The following is a 25,799-nucleotide window of genomic DNA, read 5'->3' on the forward strand; positions in this document are numbered from 1 at the left end:
GACATTTTCATTGGTAACTTGGAATGGGGCTTATTTGTTATTGGATATCTCTCTATGGATTTCATTAGTAATTCCGTTGCAATCATACTCCTTATATTATGGCTTTAAATTAGCTATTTAAACTTTGATAATTAAACGAATTTCCGACAATGTTTCAGTATTAAAAATAATCAACAAGTAAGAGAAGGGTCAGAGTCATAGTTTATTTTCTAGGTTATAGTTTCAGTTTCGCCGCTATTTTTTAGCATTAACCCTTCAGCACTCGCGCACAGAAAGTCACGTGAGAACTCGCACGCGGTCGAAACGACCGCGCTGTAAAATTTGACGTTAAGGAATGAAATACATAATTTTATATGATTTGTATACTTGCCAAAAGCGGTGGTGTGTTGCAACAATACAGTCTGGGGAAGAATTAGAGGGAGGTGAGGGGAAGTTTGCTCAAAGTCACTAAACAAAATCAAAGTATATTTATAGGTGCGGTCGAAAAAACCGCGCTGCAAGTTCTAGAGGGTTAAAACGATAATCCGGCCAGATAGACAGTTGCTATAGTAATAATATTTTACTTTCATCTGTCTTAAGAAATACTCTGACAGGTTGAGAGCATAATATAAATATTTTATTATTTGCGAATATAGAAGTAAACACGTGCAAAGTAATAATGTTATAAATATAGTGCATACTTCTTGTTTGATTTTCAGGAGCAAACCTAAACTCAAAAGAATCGATAAATAAACGTATGCCTGATATATTTCCATTGCCAAATAAAAGCAAACGAGTTCAGACTAGTAGCAAAAAAGAAGAACCACATAATGAAGTTTCTTTTGTCTCTTACGTATCCAGGTTGAGTCCTGGTACATCAACTAAAAATGAAGCTGGTAAGTTCATTATCGACTTTACTATCGACTCTGAACTTCTTTCTAATGGCAGACTATTAAGATACTGATAAAAAATAGTAAAACTTATATTATGACAGATTCAAATGTATGATGATTGTACATTTTCATTGCTTTGTTTTTCGTTAATTGACAAAAAATTTTATATTTCAAGCTTCAGGTAATACTTGAGAAACTTAAATAATGAGCTTTTTTGTCTATTGTGAAGTGTTCGTTTTCTCTCATTACAACATCTACAAATTATTATTATTTAAAAGTATTGAATATCTTTCGTATAATATAATACTAATGTCGCAATTTACAGTAGCGGATATGAGTGGCAACGAATCAGCCGTACAGTCATTCTCAGTCTAAAATTAGAATATGTGCAATTCTTGTATACAGAAGTAGGATATTGGTCCGAGAAAAATGAGTAAACTTTCCGGACAACTGTTCTAAATTTAAAAACTGGTTTCGAAACTTCTTAAATGTTGCAGTGCCATGCGAAAATATTTATGCTATTTATGCGTAAGTTTTAGTATTAAGTAACAGCCGAAAAAAACTTAATTCACTGTTTTGAGAATTTCGACGTCGAAAATGCTCTTTGTATTCGGCAAGGAAACGTAGCAGAAATAAAGTATATTGAGGCCAAATTGGAACAAGATCGGGATTGAGCAGTCTCATGATATCAACAATAATTGAGACACTTACCCCTGAACACAGTTAGTCGATTATATTAAAGGTGATTAAAATAAAATGGGTAGCACGTAATGTTTACTTAAGAACATATAATGGATCGAATTTTTGCATTTGAATCTACTACGACACAACAACCTGAGTTATTTCTTAAGCGGTCCAATATGAGTGGTGAAAAGTAAATGTCTTACTGTAACGATGTACATGAAACTTTGTGCACTTATCGATAAAACACTAATATCTTTGACATTGATGTCCAAGAGGGTTAGGTTGCACGTTAGATGGGAATGAAAGGGCATCATGCAGCTCAAAAAAATTAAATGAAATCTTTAAGTTTTACGTCCCACGGTTATGCCGGTTAGGCTAAAGGAGACGGTGATGATGAATGAAATGGTGGAATGAAGAAAGTGAGAGGAAACGGGAGAACCCCGAGAAAACCCACGCACACGGTTTTTGCCCACCACAAAGTTCACTTGGCGGGGGCTGGGATCGAACCCGGGACCCCAAGCACCAGAGGTGAACGCTCTACCACTGAGCCACCGCGGCCCCTCATGCAGTTCGAGCTGGCGGAGTAACGTAGAACAATAAACACGAATCCTTACTCCAGACAATTAGCCCGAATGCGAATAGAAAAATTACATACACAGTCCAAGACTTAAAGAGTTTCCATCGACTCAATTCTATGTACTTGCATTCTAACTATTGTCGAAAACTCAAATACGTTAGCTAATACTTTCGCTCTCTAAATGAAGAACTGGCTTTAAATTCTACCATAAATCAAACTAAATTGCAAAACACAATGATCCAATATATCTTAGAAATCCCCAGAATAAGTGCAGAGGCTACTAACACATTCTCCACATACGTTTCCCTCCTTCCACGGTGATCAATTCTTCAATCTTTGGTATCAACAACTGTTTTTCTCTTGTGAAATTGACAACAAATATATGCAGACATTTTCATTGGTAACTTGGAATGGGGCTTATTTGTTATTGGATATCTCTCTATGGATTTCATTAGTAATTCCGTTGCAATCATACTCCTTATATTATGGCTTTAAATTAGCTATTTAAACTTTGATAATTAAACGAATTTCCGACAATGTTTCAGTATTAAAAATAATCAACAAGTAAGAGAAGGGTCAGAGTCATAGTTTATTTTCTAGGTTATAGTTTCAGTTTCGCCGCTATTTTTTAGCATTAACCCTTCAGCACTCGCGCACAGAAAGTCACGTGAGAACTCGCACGCGGTCGAAACGACCGCGCTGTAAAATTTGACGTTAAGGAATGAAATACATAATTTTATATGATTTGTATACTTGCCAAAAGCGGTGGTGTGTTGCAACAATACAGTCTGGGGAAGAATTAGAGGGAGGTGAGGGGAAGTTTGCTCAAAGTCACTAAACAAAATCAAAGTATATTTATAGGTGCGGTCGAAAAAACCGCGCTGCAAGTTCTAGAGGGTTAAAACGATAATCCGGCCAGATAGACAGTTGCTATAGTAATAATATTTTACTTTCATCTGTCTTAAGAAATACTCTGACAGGTTGAGAGCATAATATAAATATTTTATTATTTGCGAATATAGAAGTAAACACGTGCAAAGTAATAATGTTATAAATATAGTGCATACTTCTTGTTTGATTTTCAGGAGCAAACCTAAACTCAAAAGAATCGATAAATAAACGTATGCCTGATATATTTCCATTGCCAAATAAAAGCAAACGAGTTCAGACTAGTAGCAAAAAAGAAGAACCACATAATGAAGTTTCTTTTGTCTCTTACGTATCCAGGTTGAGTCCTGGTACATCAACTAAAAATGAAGCTGGTAAGTTCATTATCGACTTTACTATCGACTCTGAACTTCTTTCTAATGGCAGACTATTAAGATACTGATAAAAAATAGTAAAACTTATATTATGACAGATTCAAATGTATGATGATTGTACATTTTCATTGCTTTGTTTTTCGTTAATTGACAAAAAATTTTATATTTCAAGCTTCAGGTAATACTTGAGAAACTTAAATAATGAGCTTTTTTGTCTATTGTGAAGTGTTCGTTTTCTCTCATTACAACATCTACAAATTATTATTATTTAAAAGTATTGAATATCTTTCGTATAATATAATACTAATGTCGCAATTTACAGTAGCGGATATGAGTGGCAACGAATCAGCCGTACAGTCATTCTCAGTCTAAAATTAGAATATGTGCAATTCTTGTATACAGAAGTAGGATATTGGTCCGAGAAAAATGAGTAAACTTTCCGGACAACTGTTCTAAATTTAAAAACTGGTTTCGAAACTTCTTAAATGTTGCAGTGCCATGCGAAAATATTTATGCTATTTATGCGTAAGTTTTAGTATTAAGTAACAGCCGAAAAAAACTTAATTCACTGTTTTGAGAATTTCGACGTCGAAAATGCTCTTTGTATTCGGCAAGGAAACGTAGCAGAAATAAAGTATATTGAGGCCAAATTGGAACAAGATCGGGATTGAGCAGTCTCATGATATCAACAATAATTGAGACACTTACCCCTGAACACAGTTAGTCGATTATATTAAAGGTGATTAAAATAAAATGGGTAGCACGTAATGTTTACTTAAGAACATATAATGGATCGAATTTTTGCATTTGAATCTACTACGACACAACAACCTGAGTTATTTCTTAAGCGGTCCAATATGAGTGGTGAAAAGTAAATGTCTTACTGTAACGATGTACATGAAACTTTGTGCACTTATCGATAAAACACTAATATCTTTGACATTGATGTCCAAGAGGGTTAGGTTGCACGTTAGATGGGAATGAAAGGGCATCATGCAGCTCAAAAAAATTAAATGAAATCTTTAAGTTTTACGTCCCACGGTTATGCCGGTTAGGCTAAAGGAGACGGTGATGATGAATGAAATGGTGGAATGAAGAAAGTGAGAGGAAACGGGAGAACCCCGAGAAAACCCACGCACACGGTTTTTGCCCACCACAAAGTTCACTTGGCGGGGGCTGGGATCGAACCCGGGACCCCAAGCACCAGAGGTGAACGCTCTACCACTGAGCCACCGCGGCCCCTCATGCAGTTCGAGCTGGCGGAGTAACGTAGAACAATAAACACGAATCCTTACTCCAGACAATTAGCCCGAATGCGAATAGAAAAATTACATACACAGTCCAAGACTTAAAGAGTTTCCATCGACTCAATTCTATGTACTTGCATTCTAACTATTGTCGAAAACTCAAATACGTTAGCTAATACTTTCGCTCTCTAAATGAAGAACTGGCTTTAAATTCTACCATAAATCAAACTAAATTGCAAAACACAATGATCCAATATATCTTAGAAATCCCCAGAATAAGTGCAGAGGCTACTAACACATTCTCCACATACGTTTCCCTCCTTCCACGGTGATCAATTCTTCAATCTTTGGTATCAACAACTGTTTTTCTCTTGTGAAATTGACAACAAATATATGCAGACATTTTCATTGGTAACTTGGAATGGGGCTTATTTGTTATTGGATATCTCTCTATGGATTTCATTAGTAATTCCGTTGCAATCATACTCCTTATATTATGGCTTTAAATTAGCTATTTAAACTTTGATAATTAAACGAATTTCCGACAATGTTTCAGTATTAAAAATAATCAACAAGTAAGAGAAGGGTCAGAGTCATAGTTTATTTTCTAGGTTATAGTTTCAGTTTCGCCGCTATTTTTTAGCATTAACCCTTCAGCACTCGCGCACAGAAAGTCACGTGAGAACTCGCACGCGGTCGAAACGACCGCGCTGTAAAATTTGACGTTAAGGAATGAAATACATAATTTTATATGATTTGTATACTTGCCAAAAGCGGTGGTGTGTTGCAACAATACAGTCTGGGGAAGAATTAGAGGGAGGTGAGGGGAAGTTTGCTCAAAGTCACTAAACAAAATCAAAGTATATTTATAGGTGCGGTCGAAAAAACCGCGCTGCAAGTTCTAGAGGGTTAAAACGATAATCCGGCCAGATAGACAGTTGCTATAGTAATAATATTTTACTTTCATCTGTCTTAAGAAATACTCTGACAGGTTGAGAGCATAATATAAATATTTTATTATTTGCGAATATAGAAGTAAACACGTGCAAAGTAATAATGTTATAAATATAGTGCATACTTCTTGTTTGATTTTCAGGAGCAAACCTAAACTCAAAAGAATCGATAAATAAACGTATGCCTGATATATTTCCATTGCCAAATAAAAGCAAACGAGTTCAGACTAGTAGCAAAAAAGAAGAACCACATAATGAAGTTTCTTTTGTCTCTTACGTATCCAGGTTGAGTCCTGGTACATCAACTAAAAATGAAGCTGGTAAGTTCATTATCGACTTTACTATCGACTCTGAACTTCTTTCTAATGGCAGACTATTAAGATACTGATAAAAAATAGTAAAACTTATATTATGACAGATTCAAATGTATGATGATTGTACATTTTCATTGCTTTGTTTTTCGTTAATTGACAAAAAATTTTATATTTCAAGCTTCAGGTAATACTTGAGAAACTTAAATAATGAGCTTTTTTGTCTATTGTGAAGTGTTCGTTTTCTCTCATTACAACATCTACAAATTATTATTATTTAAAAGTATTGAATATCTTTCGTATAATATAATACTAATGTCGCAATTTACAGTAGCGGATATGAGTGGCAACGAATCAGCCGTACAGTCATTCTCAGTCTAAAATTAGAATATGTGCAATTCTTGTATACAGAAGTAGGATATTGGTCCGAGAAAAATGAGTAAACTTTCCGGACAACTGTTCTAAATTTAAAAACTGGTTTCGAAACTTCTTAAATGTTGCAGTGCCATGCGAAAATATTTATGCTATTTATGCGTAAGTTTTAGTATTAAGTAACAGCCGAAAAAAACTTAATTCACTGTTTTGAGAATTTCGACGTCGAAAATGCTCTTTGTATTCGGCAAGGAAACGTAGCAGAAATAAAGTATATTGAGGCCAAATTGGAACAAGATCGGGATTGAGCAGTCTCATGATATCAACAATAATTGAGACACTTACCCCTGAACACAGTTAGTCGATTATATTAAAGGTGATTAAAATAAAATGGGTAGCACGTAATGTTTACTTAAGAACATATAATGGATCGAATTTTTGCATTTGAATCTACTACGACACAACAACCTGAGTTATTTCTTAAGCGGTCCAATATGAGTGGTGAAAAGTAAATGTCTTACTGTAACGATGTACATGAAACTTTGTGCACTTATCGATAAAACACTAATATCTTTGACATTGATGTCCAAGAGGGTTAGGTTGCACGTTAGATGGGAATGAAAGGGCATCATGCAGCTCAAAAAAATTAAATGAAATCTTTAAGTTTTACGTCCCACGGTTATGCCGGTTAGGCTAAAGGAGACGGTGATGATGAATGAAATGGTGGAATGAAGAAAGTGAGAGGAAACGGGAGAACCCCGAGAAAACCCACGCACACGGTTTTTGCCCACCACAAAGTTCACTTGGCGGGGGCTGGGATCGAACCCGGGACCCCAAGCACCAGAGGTGAACGCTCTACCACTGAGCCACCGCGGCCCCTCATGCAGTTCGAGCTGGCGGAGTAACGTAGAACAATAAACACGAATCCTTACTCCAGACAATTAGCCCGAATGCGAATAGAAAAATTACATACACAGTCCAAGACTTAAAGAGTTTCCATCGACTCAATTCTATGTACTTGCATTCTAACTATTGTCGAAAACTCAAATACGTTAGCTAATACTTTCGCTCTCTAAATGAAGAACTGGCTTTAAATTCTACCATAAATCAAACTAAATTGCAAAACACAATGATCCAATATATCTTAGAAATCCCCAGAATAAGTGCAGAGGCTACTAACACATTCTCCACATACGTTTCCCTCCTTCCACGGTGATCAATTCTTCAATCTTTGGTATCAACAACTGTTTTTCTCTTGTGAAATTGACAACAAATATATGCAGACATTTTAACTGGTAACTTGGAATGGGGCTCATTTGTTATTGGATATCTCTCTATGGATTTCATTAGTAATTCCGTTGCAATCATACTCCTTATAATATGGTTTTAAATTAGCTATTTAAACTTTGATAATTAAACGAATTTCCGACAATGTTTCAGTATTAAAAATAATCAACAAGTAAGAGAAGGGTCAGAGTCATAGTTTATTTTCTAGGTTATAGTTTCAGTTTCGCCGCTATTTTTTTAGCATTAACCCTTCAGCACTCGCGCACAGACCGTCACGCGAAAACTCGCACGCGGTCGAAACGACCGCGCTGTAAAATTTGACGTTAAGGAATGAAATACATAATTTTATATGATTTGTATACTTGCCAAAAGCGGTGGTGTGTTGCAACAATATAGTCTGGGGAAGAATTAGAGGGAGGTGAGGGGAAGTTTGCTCAAAGTCACTAAACAAAATCAAAGTATATTTATAGTTGCGGTCGAAAAAACCGCGCTGCAAGTTCTCGAGGGTTAAAACGATAATCCAGCCAGATAGACAGTTGCTATAGTAATAATATTTTACTTTCATCTGTCTTAAGAAATACTCTGACAGGTTGAGAGCATAATATAAATATTTTATTATTTGCGAATATAGAAGTAAACACGTGCAAAGTAATAATGTTATAAATATAGTGCATAATACTTCTTGTTTGATTTTCAGGAGCAAACCTAAACTCAAAAGAATCGATAAATAAACGATAATAAGTTTCCAGTGTGCTTACGAATTAAAAATAAAAGCACTGCTGAAAAAGGCTGCACTTATTTAATAAAAACACATTTACACGTGATGTTTCGATCTTCTAGCCAAGATCCTCAAAAAACGAATTAAGTGTAGGCGTTTATCTTCACCTGCTGTTAGGATACATTAGCATAGTGCAGGTCAAAATTCAAGGGTACAATTTAAATGAACAAAGTCCAAGACGATGAATTACAAGGGACAGAATCCAGTGGACAATATCCAAGAGGTTACAATCAACGGGGCGGAATTCAGGCGGACAAAATCGAAGACAACAAAGTCCAATCGACAGAATTCAAATGGACAAAATTCAACAAAAAATCCAGGGGACAGAATTTAAAGAAACAAAATGCAAAAGACTGAATTCAAGCGAGAAAATCAAAGAGACAGAGTTCAATCTAGAAAATGAAAGAACAAATAAAACTAACTAATCCTATAGTTTATGGAACCCGAAGGTAGAGATCTGCACGGGCCGAATTTTTCGGCCCGAGCCCAATCCTGCCCGAACGTATCTAGGCCCGGCCCAGCCCGGGCAACAAAAGTTTTGGAGATTTTCGGCCCGAGCCCGGCCCGGCCCGATAAGTTTTTTAAAATTCTTGGCCCAAGCCCGGCCCGGGTCCGATAAATTTTAAAAATTTTTGGCCCGACCCCGGCCGGATAATTTTTTAAAAAAATTAGCTCGAGCCCCAATCTTTCTCAAAATTTAGTACTAAATTTGACCTAACCCTCAGAAATATTTTTTAAACACTGGTTCACAACCTGACGCTTACATCCCGAATGCTATCATTGCATCCTAGAACTTTGACTGTCATCGAGAGAACAAAAACTCCATTCCCTGTAACAAAAATCTAACTTAATTGATTTTTAGCGTAAAATGAAGATGGCAATATTGTTTAGCGACAGGCAAAACATTCCCACCCCTTCTTCTCATATTTTGAGTTTAGTAAAGGTCAAGGTCAGAGCTCAATTTACCGCATAATGCCTGCAATCCTCTATAGTAAAGTGGAGCCGCTAAGGAACACAAACTGTAAATAGCTAGTTCATTCTTTGTAACATTTTTCACGGACACACTTCTTCAACGTTTGGCTTTATTTCAATTATCGTTTAACGAAAGTCAATAATTATTAAAGAATTGCAATTGATCGGCCCCAGCCCGGCCCGACCTGAAGAGAAATCAGTGTCGGCCAGCCCAAGCCCGGCCCGGCCCAAAGAATAAACAGTGTCGGCCCTCCCAAGCCCGGCCCGGCCCAAAGAAATAGCAGAGTCGGCCCGCCCAAGCCCGGCCCGCGGGCCGGGCCGGGCCCGTGCAGGTCTCTACCCGAAGGTTCAATGCCATGTTCATAAAAGCTCTCCACTGACTTCAATTCTTAGCCAACTGGATCTACTTTGTACTCCTATTTCTGCGAGACTAATCTGTTTCCTTTCCCGTTTGCGTCTAGATCTTCCTAATTGTCATTTTGAAATTGATTTTGTAGTTAAAATTTTGAAAGCATTTTTACTTTCAGCCATTCTGGCTACTTGACCTGACCACCTTAGCCTTCTAGACTTAATGTTAATGACCCTAACAATGTTAGATAACCCGTATAAAGTAGTAGAAAATAGATCGATCTGGCTCATATTAGCTCATAGTAGCTCATAATAGAACAACTCAGGAGCCCCTGGGAAATCGAGCACCTTGAACCGTCCACTCACGGTCTTTTACGACCTCCATTTTAGGGGTGTATTTGTTCCCTTTTATGAGCACTTTTTAGGGGGTGTACTCGTTCTCTTTTATGAGTACATTTAAACGGGTGAACTCGTTCCCTTTTATGATCACTTTTCAACCCCTATTTTAACTATAAACATAGCAGACAATGAATACCTATGTAACATAGCAAAGTCAAATGTCACAGAGAGTACATAAGATTACGAACACACAACTATTTAACATAGCAGGGCTGTATTCGTTCAACCCCCTATTTTAACATAGCAGAAATTTATGAACACATTCTCCACCCCTATTTTAACGTAGCACAGATTTCGCCCCAAACCCCTAATTTAACATAGCAGAAATTACACAAGCATGTCCCCAAACTACTGACCATCGTGAACAAAGGTCAAACTCGTAAACAAAGCAACATATCGAGGTGCTGTTTCCACATTTAGCAATTGGTTATCAAAGAGCACATATCTCAAAAGTACTGATCATCGAGGTCAAAGGTCAAAATACTTAAAACTTAATAACTCGAAAACGGAGCCACATATTGAGGTGGTGTTTCCACATTTAGTAATTGGTCATCAACTACTACAAGTTCCAAAAATACTGATCATCGAGGTCAAAGGTCAAAATACTTAAAAACTAATAACTCGAAAACGGAGCCACATATTGAGGTGGTGTTTCCAGATGTAGCAATTGATCATCAACTACTACAAGTTCCAAAAATACTGACCATCGAGGTCAAAGGTCAAAATACTTAAAACTTAATAACTCGAAAACGGAGCCACATATTGAGGTGGTGTTTCCACATTTAGTAATTGGTCATCAACTACTACAAGTTCCAAAAATACTGACCATCCAGGTCAAAGGTCAAAATACTTAAAACCTAATAACTCGAAAACGGAGCCACATATTGAGGTGGTGTTTCCACATTTAACAATTGGTCATCAACTACTACAAGTTCCAAAAATACTGACCATCGAGGTCAAAGGTCAAAATACTTAAAACCTAATAACTCGAAAACGGATCCACGTATTGACGTGGTGTTTTCACATTTAGTAATTGGTCATCAACAGCTACATGACCCAAAAGTGTTGACCATCGAGGTCAAAGGTCAAATACTTAAAACCTAATAACTCGTATACGAAGCCACATACGCAGTGAACTCTGGTTTTCATGAACATATTCAACACAACGTATATTTCAAAAAATGATCAATCATGGGTGGGGTTATGAGGAACACTTAAAAATCACCACCTTTGAGTAGCAGAATATGGTTTTTCTTTGTTTTTTCTGGTTGGTACAGAAAGTATAACATCAAAATTTATTCCTTCGTCTATTTGAGTAGTACAAAATGTACATAAATACTGAACTATTTAAAATAGACCTTTTTGTTTTTTAATTGCTTATATAAAAGTAAAGAAACAAACAAAATTTATTCATTCTTCATTTTTTTCTACTTGGTACAAAATTGAATAATTCACTCAAATTTAACCCTTCCTTTATTTTAATAACACAATTCATATTTATTCTTTCGTTTGTTTGAGTTAGTTACAATGGTACTGAAATATTGAGCTCGCTTTTTTCGTGGTTGGTACAAAACTAAATAGGCCACCCAAATTTATTCCTTCGCTTGTTTGATTAGTACAAAATGTTAGTTCTTTTCTTTTCTGCTTCCTACAAAAGTGAATAGGTCACACAAATTTATTCCTTCGTTCGTTTGAGTATTACAAAATGATATAAAATTTTGAGTTAGTTAAAATGAAACTTCTTCGCTTTTTCTGGTTAGTACAAATTTATTGCTTTGTTTGTTTAAATAGTACAAAAATGTATAGACATTCTGAGATAGTTAAAATTTTATTTCTCGGTGAAAAATTTAATTGGTCACCCAAATTTATCCCTTCGCTTCTTTAAATAGTACAACATGGTCAAGAAATTCTGAGCTAGTTAAAAAGGCATTTCTCGTTGGTACAAAATTGGGTAGACCACTCAAATATGCAGCTTCGTTTTGTTTGAGTAGCACAAAAAGTTATAACATGCTGAGCTAGTTAAAATGGTCTTTCTTCGCTTTTTCTGGTTAGTACAAATTTATTCCTTTATTTGTGTAGCTCAAAAATTATTAGTTAGTTAAATGGTATTTTCTTTCTTTTTTGTTTGGTACAAATTTATCCCTTCGTTTGTTTAAATATTATAAAAAGGTATAAAATTCTAAGCCAGTTAAAAATGGTCCCTCTTGGCTTTTTTCTCGTTGGTACAAAAGGAAATAGGACACCCGTATTTAAATGGCACAAAAAAGTATAGAATGCTGAGCTTATTAAAATGACCCTTATTCGCTTCTCTGGTCAGTACAAATTTATTCCTTCGTTTATTTGAATAATACAAAAGCTAAATTTAAGTATTTCTGAACTTCGTCAAATTCTTGGTGGTGATTTTTAAGTGTTCCTTATAACCTCACCCATGATTGATTATTTTTTGAAATATATTCTGTTGAATACGTTCATGAAAACCAGAGTTTGCTGCGCTGAGAAATAACTGAAATATTGATTTTTAGAGATTATTTCTGGATTCAAAATTCGAGGTGGTGATTTTTAAGTGTTCCTCATAACCCCACCCATGATTGATTATTTTTTGAAATATACGTTGTATTGAATGTTCATAAAAACCAGAGTTCGCTGCGTATGTGGCCCCGTTTTCGAGTTATTAGGTTTTAAGTATTTTGACCTTTGACCTCGATGATCAGTACTTTTGAGATATGTGCTCTTTGATGACCAATTGCTAAATGTGGAAACAGCACCTCGATATGTTGCTTCGTTTACGAGTTTGACCTTTGTTCACGATGGTCAGTAGTTTGGGGACATGCTAGTGTCATTTCTGCTATGTTAAATTAGGGGTTGGGGCGAAATCTGTGCTACGTTAAAATAGGGGTGGAGAATGTGTTCATAAATTTCTGCTATGTTAAAATAGGGGGTTGAACGAATACAGCCCTGCTATGTTAAATAATTGTGTGTTCGTAATCTTATGTACTCTCTGTGACATTTGACTTTGCTATGTTACATAGGTATTCATTGTCTGCTATGTTTATAGTTAAAATAGGGGTTGAAAAAGTGATCATAAAAGAGAACGAATACATCCCTGCTATGTTACGTAGTCTTATGTATTATCTGCTCTGCTATGTGTTCGTAGTCTTACGTAATTTCTGCTATGTTAAAATAGGGGTTGGAAAATAAGCCATACTCTTTTACTAGTTTTGCTATGTTTAAATAGGGGTGGAACGAATACAGCCCTACTATGTTAAATAGTTGTGTGTTCGTAGTCTTATGTAATTTCTGCTATGTTAAAATAGAGAACGAATATACCCCCTAAACGAGTACACCCCTTACTATGTTGGTAGTCTTTACTATTTCTGTTATGTTAAAATAGGAGTGAAAAATATGCTCATAAAAGAGAACGAGTACACCCCTAAACTGGAGGTCGTAAAAGACCATAGCTGGATGGTTCAGGGTGTTCGTAGTCTTATGTAATTTCTGCTATGTTAAAATAAGGGTTGGAACTGCTATGTTAAAATAAGGGTTGAAACTGCTATGTTACGTAGTATTATGTATTATCTGCTATGTTCAAATAGGGGTTGAAAAAGTGATCATAAAAGAGAACGAATACACCCCTAAACGAATACATATCTGCTCTATGTGTCCGTAGTCTCTGCTATGGTAAAAAAAGGAAACGATGTTATGTTAAAATAGGGGATGGAAAATATGGTCATAAAAGAGAACGAGTACAAATAGGGGGTGGAAAAATAGGCCAACTGCTATGTTAAAATAGGGGTTGAAACGTAGTCTTATGTAATCTTTGCTATGTTCAATTAGGGGTGGAAACGAATACATCCCTGCTATGTTATGTAGTCTTATGCTCTGCTATGTGTTCGTATTCTCTGCTATAGTAAAATACGGGTTGAAAAAGTGATCATAAAAGAGAACGATTACATCCCTGCTATGTTACGTAGTCTTATGTGTTCGGTATTTTCTGCTATGGTAAAATGGTCAAATAGGGGTTGAAAAAGTGATCATAAAAGGGAACAAGTCCATCCCTGCTATGTTACGTAGTCTTATGTGTTCGTAGTCTCTGCTATGGTAAAATATGGGTTGAAAAAGTGATCACAAAAGGGAACAAATACACCCCTACTCAGGAGCCCTGGGAAATCGAGCATCTTGAACCATCCACCCACGGTCTTTTACGACCTCCATTTTAGGGGTGTATTTGTTCCCTTTTATGAGCACTTTTTAGGGGGTGTACTCGTTCTCTTTTATGAGTAGATTTTAAGGGGTGGACTCGTTCCCTTTTATGATCACTTTTTCCGCCCCTATTTGAACATTTTACCATAGCAGAGACTACGAATACATAGCAGAGCATAAGACTACGTAACATAGCAGGGATGTATTCGTTTCCTTTTATGAGCATTTTTAGGGGTGGACTCGTTCCCTTTTATGATCACTTTTTCAACCCCTATTTGAACATTTTTACCATAGCAGAGACTACAAACACGTAGCAGAGCAGATAATACATAAGACTACGTAACAGCAGGGATGTATTCGTTCCCTTTTATGATCACTTTTTCAACCCCTATTTGAACATTTTACCATAGCAGAGACTACGAAAACATAGCAGAACATAAGACTACGTAACATAGCAGGGATGTATTCGTTCTCTTTTATGATCACTTTTTCAACCCCTATTTGAACATTTTACCATAGCAGAGACTTCGAACACATAGCAGAGCAGTTAATCTTTTAAGGGGTGGACTCGTTCCCTTTTTCCACCCCTTATTTTATCATAGCAGGAGTGTACTCGTTTTCAACCCCTATTTTAACATAGCAAAGAATACATAGCAGTTGGCCTATTTTCCCTTTTTCTAGCATAACATAAGACTACGTAACATAGCAGGGATGTATTCGTTTCCACCCCTAATTGAACATAGCATAGATTACATAAGACTACGTTTCAACCCCTATTTTTCCACCCCTATTAGGACTCGTTCTCTTTTATGAGCCCTTTTCGAACTTAGCAGAGAATAGCAAAAACTACTCCAAGTCTTATTTTAACACATAAGACTACGAACATGGCAGAACATAGCAAATTCGTTCCACCCCTATTTAAGCATAGCAGAACTAATAAAAGAGTATGACTTATTTTCCACCCCTTATTTTACCATAGCATAAGACTACGTAACACCCTGAACCGTCCCTCCAGTTTAGGGGATTTATTTTAACAGCAGACAATGAGCACATTATAGCAAAGACTGTAAGGGGTGTACTCGTTTCCAACATAGCAGAAATTACATAAGACTATTTAAAATAGCAGGGGTGTACTCGTTCCAACCCCTATAGCAAAGATTACTGAACCGTCCACCCACGGTCTTTTAGGGTGGACAGATAATCATTTTAAGGGGGTTCACCTCTAAGAAAAGACTACGTTCCACCCCTAATAGAACATAACAGGAGTGTATTCGTTCCACATTATCCACCCCTTATTATGTTGATGGCTCTTTTACGACCTCTATTTGAACATAACAGAGATTATTTTCTTTTACGGGGGTAGCAACCCTCAACCCTCCTCCTTTCTCATCCAGGGCTTGGGACCGGCAATGGCGGAGTTTTAAAAAATAACACCACCATTTAACAAGTCTGCAGTGACCATCATCATACTCTCATAAATGAATAACGCATAATATCATTAGCATCAATAGTGGCGAGTGAGAATTTGTTTAAGAAATCGCGTAGTGAATAACCAGATGCACGACATGCTAGATATAAAAAACAGTAATGTCCACAAAATTGAGATAAATGACCTTGAATACGTCTATTATTCCATGTATAATACAGACATGGAATAATATGATGACCTTATATGATGTTTATATAGGGAGATATACCATTGCTATCGAAATACTCTCCCACACACATATTAGATATATAAACAGCAACCCAATGTTCACCAGGCTTATCACTAGAATGTGTATTTATAATTATGGCGGCTGGAAATGTATGAGTAAACAGCGGTAGCTCATCTGCAGCATACACACCAATAAAATGATCTTTAAGTAAATTTTGTTGTAGTGCCTCATAAAGTTCAATTGTATTTAACATTTTTTAATTAATATATATTTTTCTCTGGAAATCAATTTCTAATTGTGAGGAGAATTCACCATAAATAATTGCTGTTACAGGAGATGGCAGTGCTTCTTTAGAATGAAAATCTAAACGTACACTTCCTTGCCGTTGTGGACTAGTATAAAATTCAGCATTTGCGTTAGAATCGGGAGTTAAATCAAACACCAGTACAGTATAACTATTAGGATATTCGGCAAGTGAAATATCATTACTTTGATTAGAATAATAAATACCTGAACCTGTAAATAACGTAGAATATGCTTGTATATATTATCAAAATATTACCAAAATACTGATATTATCAAAATATATGATCAAAATACTGATATTATCAAAACCAGGTTGTAGTGGTTTGGATGGTACAGGCGATCCATCAACATACAGTGTAAAAAACGACATACTAAAATGTTGAAAATTGAACGGATTTGTTTGATAAGTACCATTGAAAGCAGCATTAGTAAGAAAACCAATAATAATACTTTTAAGCACTATGCCTGAAAACAGATCTGGAAGTGTACTATCCATAATTCCTTGTGGTAAAGTTTCTGTCTTCACCTGCACTTTTGTCAGAGGATATTTTATTCTAAATTTAGGATTTTGTAATACTTTATTTTGTGCGATTTTAACTGCTGGTGATACATTAACCTTTTTCACAAGCAATGTTGCATCTGTAATTACAACTTTTCCATCAGCATCTTCGTCTCCCATTACACAAAATGTAGGTTTAGCTGGAATTAGTTTAATACGCAGTTGTACACCACTCAGTAAAAATTTCTCCTGACTAAATATATCAGCATGAATATAACCCAATAATTCAAATGACTGACTTAAAGTAGTGAGAAAAAAACGTTTTTAATTCCTACATTACCATCGGCTACACTGTCCATATGACCTGCAGTATCTTTAAACCACATTGATGTTTGAAGATGCGTTGTTTTAGCATTAGCATTATAATTTAGTAGTTTTTCAATGGAGATATGGATATGTATGTGAAGAGTAGGAAATAAGTTGATTATTCAAATATAATTGCACTTCACTGAACATTGCACTGAGAAAATCATTTACAAGACCAATTTTCTTATCGGCAGAAGTTAAATTAGAACCATCTGATTTAGTAATTTTACCTTTAATATATAACATTTTGTGCGGTAAGTCCATGACCGGGGACAACAAATTCTATTGGTGCATTATCAGATATTGAAGCCACAGGCTTATATGGTACTATTTTATTACCTATAATACTGGTTTGAGTGGGTAAACCAGCAAATAAATCTAATTCTGATTTCATACACTCACACTGCATTTTTTATTACTATTAATATTCACACAAGTTAAAATTTACAATACCGTATTACGTCTACGAAAATGTAATTTTACACATACACTGCCATGTTGGAAAGGAAGTGGATTACTTGTACTATCTCTTAAATCAATAATAATTTGATCAAATTGCACGGGGACATAATGAGCATTGTCAAAAATATGTACATTATTAATACCATGCTCTGTAATATTTGTATTTATAAATACGTAATAATGGAGCTATGGTGTCACCTACCATTTGTGGTTCTAAATATCACTGTAAATATACATAAATGTAGGTAGCGATTTCTGTAAATCAGGTGGATAATGAGCACGATGAACAACTGCAATATCTTCCTGTTGTATATGATCAAACCCTAGTATCCTGGCTAGTTCAGGAGATAGACGTACTTCTATATGCTTCTCTTGATCTTTTATTACTCTATTAACCTCAATTCGTTTTACTGATGCTTTAACTTTTACTTGTAAATTTAATATATCACTTTTATGATTAATTTGAGATAGAATATCATCAACATGATAATAGTGTCCTGGTAAGATTTTAGTTATGTTCCAGCTTTTTGTATTCATGATACGGTAATAAATATTATTTGTATATTTGGAAACATTCTGAAATGAACTTGTATAATGTACTTCAACAACAGCTGTTTTCCACACTCCCTTCTCCAGTACAATAGGATGATATAATTTAGTAGTATAACAAGCAAGAGTATTTTGAGGAAAATATTCCATAGAACTATTGCTAGGAAGTGTGAGATAAAAACTATCACTTTGCTCCATAATCAATCAATCAAAAATATCTTTGGATCTTTTTATCCGCTTCACACTACAACCTGTTGATGTAAAATGAACATTCTTTCTTTCTCTTCCAGATCCTACCAACATCTAATTTAATTTATTTTGAGCTTTGTTTTTTAAATTTGTTTTAGCTTCTTGCCACCGATCTAGTAAAGACTCTTCAATAGGTCTAGTATTATCTAGTACATCTCCTGCTACATTAATTCCTGTACGTATCAACTCTTTACCAACAGTTTTTGCACCTTGTTTTAATAAAGGAAATACAGTGCGGAATAAACCTCCTAGAAAACTACCAATGCCATAACCTTCTTGATATGCTGTACCTTTATATACATTGTAATCACCTCCTGCTTGATTGTTGTAATAACGAAAATACGGGTTATTCATATTTCTTTCTATATACTCAAATATATCAATAGATTACAATAGAATATTAGTATTATTGCTTATAAGTACGCCATTTGTTGATAGCTTTACGTTTACGTGGTGAAGGACCATCCTCTTCGTTCACATCATCATCGTCCTCTTCCCCACCTTCTACTTGTGTGAGTTTTATAATATATTCTATTCGTTGAGGATTACCGATGTACTCTAAGGGTATATTCGCTTTTGCCAACAATGTAGCAAAAGGTTTCAAACCGGCAACTGAAATATTTTTCTTACGACATCTAACAAAATCGGATACCAAATCCACTATATTTGCACCTGGAATTAATTTATTATTAATATTGACATTTCCATTATCATCCCATTGAATATTAGGATTTTGTTTCAATTTACGTAATAAAGGTCTTGCTTTACGTTTACAAATTTCGGGGAGAGCAGATGATATTTCATCCTCCTCCTCCTCTTCTTCCTCCTCTTTATCAATAGTAGTAGTAGTTGTTGTTGTTGTAACTGCTGCCGGAATTATATTTAAATATTTTTGTAAGACCTCTCTATATCGTACCCATTTTTCTTCTGCATTTAAACTTTTATTATTTAAAATTTCTTTCATTTCATCATCAAGATTAGATATCGTTTGATAATGATGTAATTTTTCCGGTGAGATTAAAATAATTTTTTGTGTATTTTGCATAATTACTTAATTAAACTTGATAATATACCTCCTAAAATAGGTGCAAGCAATGCAGTAAAAAACCACCTTTTTGTATAATTATTCGTTTTTCTTTTGTTTTAATGATGGACCTTTTTTCACCAAATATCTCAGTTCCTTTTTATATCTTTTAAATTTATTTATCTCTGTTTTATTTAACGGAACATTTCCCTGTGATACGTTATAGGAACATTCGCAAATAGAACGAATTAAATCAGGATCTGCATTTTGTAAAATTGCCTTACGTGCTTTCGGTTTTGACTTTGCTAAAAGTTTTAACAAATGTGCATTTTCCTTACTAATCATTTTTACGGCTATTATAACACAAATAGTTGTTAGAATATAAACCATATTGCAATTATTTTTAAAGGCACATAAACCTAATTAAAATAATCTGTTGGAAAGATATTTGTTCGAACTCGCTGCTCATCAGGAGTATTTTGTTTTAAATCAAAAAGTAAATAACCATGTGCAATTCGAGTTGCATCTTGATATGCTTCTTGAATAAATTTTGTATTACTTGGATACAATTGTCGTGCCATATAATTAATTTGAGCTTGGTCTCTAGGATTTTTAAAACAAACAATATAATGACAATTTAACGAAATATCCCGCATTCCCTTTTGTTGATGAAAAATATTCTGTGTTATAAATATTACACTTATATTTCTATGATGGCTACCCTTAGTAAAAATATCTACAATCCGATGGTCACATTCATGCATTAAATCATCAATAATTACAAGATGTGGACCCTCGTGTGCTTGAAATTCATTATTTTGAGGTAAACCTTCTTTAAACGTGCAGCCTGAAACAGTATCATACAACGGCTGCCATTCACCATAACACCATACAATATTTTTAAATAACTTACTATAATGGTCAAGAAATGTTTTAACAAAATATGATTTTCCACAGCCTGTAGGACCTGCTACCATACATGTAAAAGGAATTTTCCACTCCATATTTTTTCTCTCTCTATTACAGATATATCACATTTATTTTCTCCTTTACATAAAAACACAGCTTTTGTTGAAGAACAAATTTGATGATGATGACAATTTACAGTGTTGTTAGAATTCACCGTTTGAGATTATAAAATCTACAAGAAATACTTGTGACGACATGCTTCACCTATAAAGGTTTTGAATTTTCTTTTTTTTTTTTTTACAATAGAGTATGTTTTAAATCAATCCAAGAATTTTCACTTTTTGGCAGACCTAACCATTTAACATAGGCCTTATTATCTTTCTTTCGCAAAACTTTTTCAATTAAATATGTTTTTGGAAATTTCGTTAATTGTAATTCGTGTCCGTGGAGGATTAGTGAAGAAAACTTTAGCAATTCGAAAAATTTCTGTACTCCAATTGCGTGTAAAACCTCTATCAAAACCAGGACGCTTAAGTTTACTAATTCTTACATATTCACCTACCTTAAATTTACTTTTTCCTTTTATCACAGAAAACTGTTTGCAATAGATGTTTGTCAATAGATGTTTTTCATTTACTTTTTTAATAACGTCGATAGGTTTCATTTTAATAGTGGAATGAATAGTATTATTATATTTAATTAGTAATTCCGGCAGAATGCCAATCCATTTATAATTTCCCTGCTGTGTCTCCACATTAAATTACGTAATGTTCTATTAAATCTTTCAATAATACTTGCTTTCACATCACTGTACGTGGAATGTTTAATGTCATTTTGGTTCATCGCCTTCTGAAACTCTGAATTATAAAATTCTCGATTCCTGTCAGTTTGTAAAAATTTTGGGCTTTTCTTTGCTTTTCTCAGTACTGTTATAAATGCTTGTGTAATTTCTTTCCCATTTTATTTTCCACACAGTTTTATTTTTCACAGGAATAGCCCAAGCATATTTATTGAATGTGTCTATCAGTTAATAAATATTTGAAATTTCGATTAATGTTTGCTAGACCTTTCAATTTTCCACTATTCATTTCAACTAAATCAGCTTGCCATAGATCATGAATTCCTTTCGTTATAACGGGTATTCGAGGATAGTTTCGTCTTGCACCTTTATGTAATTCTGCAACTATTTGCTCTCGAACTGATTGTGACATATTTTTGTTTACCAATACTATTACACTAATATATACAAAACTAAAATTTCATATTTACAATATACAAATCCCACATGTTAAATCTTTATTATGATACCCCCAAGGAACAGTGTGTATGTTACAATTTAAAATTTTTCTTTTATCATCATGCGGATCTAAGGCTAATTTTGTTACCTGATTTGTTGTTAAATTGTGATGTTTACTTTTAAATTCAAATTGAGTTTTATGAATCGTTTCGTTTTGAAATAGACATGATTTATAATCGTCAAACGTAATTTATTCTTTAACTACATTTTTCTTGATCCCTTTACATTTTTTCAATTCTTTATTTTCAACAGTTTTTATAGCATAATTTTTTGCTCGTAAACCAACATATTCAATGATGGGAAGTCCACCTAATTCATCTTTCATTTTACCTAAAACGTGCTTATTTTTTGTGCTATATAAAGCATGATTTTCCGAATAATTAGAAGTATCAAAATACTCATTCATGTCTTTTATATCTTTATAAATATCGTGGGTTTTAATGTAGTAAATGAAAGAGTCAGTATCCATGTAAGTAATACTAATCTTATCTCCATATCGAGGTTTCATTACATTATAATGTAATTCATACATTGCTAATTTTGATAATTCTAAAACTGTAGCTCCTACATAGATCGGTTTATTTAGAGTTACAGATTTTTTTAGCATATGAAATAATGCAAGAATGTCTCCTAATTTTACCCAATTTTGAAACTGATCTTGCGCTGCTAATTTTTTACACTTTTTTCATTATTAATTAATCTTATATCAATACGTTTTCGTACATTCTCCATTGTCTTTCCGTATACCGAATTATTTAATAACTTATAGAAATCTTTTTCAAATTCAATTGTAGAATTTGCACGACGCTTAGTATTTTCTTTTATATAAGATGCAAGCCATTTAGATTGACGAAACCAGAATATTTTATGTACTTTTACCAATATTAAACCTTGTTTTAGATAAATTGTAATACTCTATAATGCAGTATATAATTCGATTTCGATTTAAGTGTTAATAGTAATTTTGCGTATTTACCATTCGGTGGAATTTCGTTCGTGGGAGCACACGGAAAATCAGAATGGTATTCGTGTAAATAATTTGGATACTCTAAGATCACTTTTTCCACCCCTATTTGAACATAGCAGATAATACATAAGACTACGTACTTTTTCCACGAGCATGTTAAAATGAACTGTCTTTGTTTATCCGTAGAAAGGTGAACTATGTTATATAACAAACAAATTTGCGCTCAATACATTGTACCTTAGGACCCTTACTATACTAACAATACAAATGTTAGGTAACTCGTTCGTACCGTTCCTTTTTTATTTTATTTAAAGTGCATTAATATTGAGAAGCTTAAACATCTGCAGCAACAGAAAGAATTATAGTTTTTGAGTTGAATAATTCAGCACTTTTCTATAGATGATGTGCAACATGGAACTTTCAAAACTTTTCTTTTCCTTGGTGAGCTGATTTTTACTTTGATATGATCTCTTCTGCCTTTTCCTCTATCAGTACTGTGATCCAAAATGGGCAAGTATGCTGTTTCTTCTTTCTTTATTAATTGCCATGATTCGTCGTCATTCATCAGTTTTCTTTTAAAATGGAGGTCGTAAAAGACCGTGGGTGGACGGTTCAAGGTGCTCGATTTCCCAGGGGCTCCTGAGTTGTTCTCTTCCTGTTACAGATCGATCATTTTTCTACTACTGTACAAATTAATCAGTTTTTCGTTATGAATTTCCCGCCATTCCTTATTCCCGTTTGTCTTGGGTTCATATATTTGCCTTACGATTTTATTTTCAAATTCTTTCATTCTACGTTCTTCCCTTAAAATAAGCGACTATGTTTCACAACCGTAAAGGCAACAGGCATTATCATTTTATATATTTTAATCTTCAAATTCATCAACAGAATTCGTGAAGACAAATATTTTGGATTGAATAATGTCAAGAATTCCTTGCTTTCATTCGACATTTAATTTCTTCGTAGATATTGTTTTGGTCTGTTAATGTTGATCCTAGATATTTGAAAGTATCCACTGTGTTGAAAGTATTACTTGGTATTTTAACGTATCCATAATTTGCAGTGCTATGGTCAAGGTGAACTTTCATGTTTCTAATTTTCTTTGCCTTTATTTCTAAATACATATACGTACATCTGTTTAAGAACCTTTGCATTTCTTTGTATTTTTCCCATGTCAGCTCTATCAGATTTATATAATCAGAATAAGCTATAATTTGGTGAGTGCCCTAATTCAGATTTAGCCCTAATTGCTATTTATGACTTTCCTTTAAATCGTATACTAGAACAAAATTGAATAACAATGGAAACAATGCATCTCTTTCCTTCAAGCCATGCTTGAAGTGAAAACTCGAGGACAAGAATTTTTCTTAGACTTTACTTTGGGATTCATTTAAACACATCTTAATTAATCTTATTTGCTTTTTTGATATTCAAGGTTCGGTATTGTATTTTCATTTGTTTTCGAGTATTTGACGAATGGTAAATATCTGGTAGATAGTTTATCGATTTTGCCAAATCCACACTGACATTATCTTATAATTTCATCTGCATAAAGATCAATCTTGTTAACAGTATATTTGAAAGGATTTAATAGGACGTTGACAAAAGAAAGATATCTCGATAATTATTACAATCAATTTGTCACCATTCTTGTAAATTGGGATAATGATCGATTCTTTTCATTCTTGTGGGATTTCCTCATTGTACCAGATGAGGAGAATTAAACGGCGTGACAAACATCTTAGCATTTGAAGGCGGCGCTCCAAGTTCCCTTTAAATGCTGCTAGCAAATGAGAGGCCAGTGGTATTGCCACGTTTATTTTGTACACACCCACGTCTATCCCCTGTCAACTGATCGCGCTGTAGTTTGTCTCCTTAGCCATAGCCACACCCCTTTACTACTTGGCAACGTCACGCCAGAGCTTGTGTTTTATTCGTTTAGCTGAAATGCCAAGATGTTTGTCACAGGCTTTAGTTTGTGAATCTCACTCCACAGATTTCTTCTCCAGCTACAATTAACTCCTACACCCGAGTGGGAATTTCGTCCACACCCGGAGATTTGTGTTCCTTTCATTTCTTTATAGTAATTTCCATTTCTCTTCAGTTAGGCTCTAGAATATACGGTTTTGCTGTATGCACTTCACTTTCTACACGTACATTATTTTTTGGGTGCGTGTTGAGCAAACTATCAAGGAAATCCATCCACCTATTTAAAACACTACCTGTGTTTATGAGAATTGCGCCGTTCGCTTTCTTTAATATATATCCACGAGGTTAATAGTATTTTCTTAAAATTCCTTGATACGTTTATACATGTTCCGAATATTTATCTTCAAGTTCAAAAAGTCGTGTTTCCTTCTTCTAAAGGTTTTTGAAGTGTCCTGTCTGATATCTAAAAAATTTGGGCAGTTCTATCGTTCGAATTTCGTAATCAACGCAGTTTTGTCTCTTTTATCTTCTCTGCTAGTTTAGTGTATTTCTGGTAGAACCTTGGTTTGTTCCTACTTACTTCCGCGCACTCTAATTCCTCTTTTGTTAAAGTTTTAATGCTATCCCTGATTTTAACCCAAGTATCTTCAACGCTAATGTATTTCGAACTTTAGAAATTCAAGAATCTATTCGACATCTCAATCCAGTATTCTGTCTCGTCTGACCCTTCTCTGATTTCTGTAATTTAAACCTCTAAATTTTCAGATGTTAAAGATTTCATTTTCACAGCGATAATCTCTCTTTCATAATCGTTGCCAGCAAGTAGTGGTATGTTTTACAGTCAGCTTCTTTAAACGACTGATCATCAATTGTGGTAGACTGTTTTCTTCTATCTAATAAAACATGACAAATTTGATTGTGCTTTTCATCTGTCGAGGCCAAAGTATATTTATAAATTTCAAGACGTGAAAATTTTGTATTCTTCACTGTAAGATTTTAGACGTTGCAAAGTTCACGAATCTAACGCCGTCGTCATTACTTTCCTTATCGATTTTCGTTTCCTATAGTCGACTTGCAAATATTCTCTGTTCCTACCTTCGCATTTAAATCCCATAACAGAATTTTCGTATGGTATCGCAAGAGTTGGTCAAATACACGTTATACTTCTTCGTAAAACTGTCTTTTATATCGTCATCCTTATTTTCTGTTGGGGCATGCACATTTAGAACAATAATATCGAATCACCGATTCTGAAGAATAATAAAAGGGAGTCTTAAATTACTGATGTTATTCGTTTGTGAACGAAGAACTCTGTCACTAGT

General features: G+C 34.5%; 1 protein-coding gene across 1 annotated transcript in view; it reads left to right on the plus strand.

The window, feature by feature from the left end:
• The window catches only part of LOC145667832 (uncharacterized), a 45,622-nt gene that overhangs the window by 1,535 nt on the left and 18,288 nt on the right, over nucleotides 1-25,799 (plus strand). Inside the window, exons 2-4 of the mRNA XM_081735265.1 lie at nucleotides 699-875; nucleotides 3,219-3,395; nucleotides 5,739-5,915. Coding sequence (XP_081591391.1) covers nucleotides 699-875; nucleotides 3,219-3,395; nucleotides 5,739-5,915 — 531 coding nt within the window. The remainder of the gene's footprint in view (nucleotides 1-698; nucleotides 876-3,218; nucleotides 3,396-5,738; nucleotides 5,916-25,799) is intronic.

Source organism: Thermobia domestica, chromosome 1 (genome assembly GCF_964235325.1).
Source record: "Thermobia domestica chromosome 1, izTheDome1.hap1.1, whole genome shotgun sequence".
NCBI classification, from domain to species: Eukaryota; Metazoa; Arthropoda; class Insecta; order Zygentoma; family Lepismatidae; genus Thermobia; species Thermobia domestica.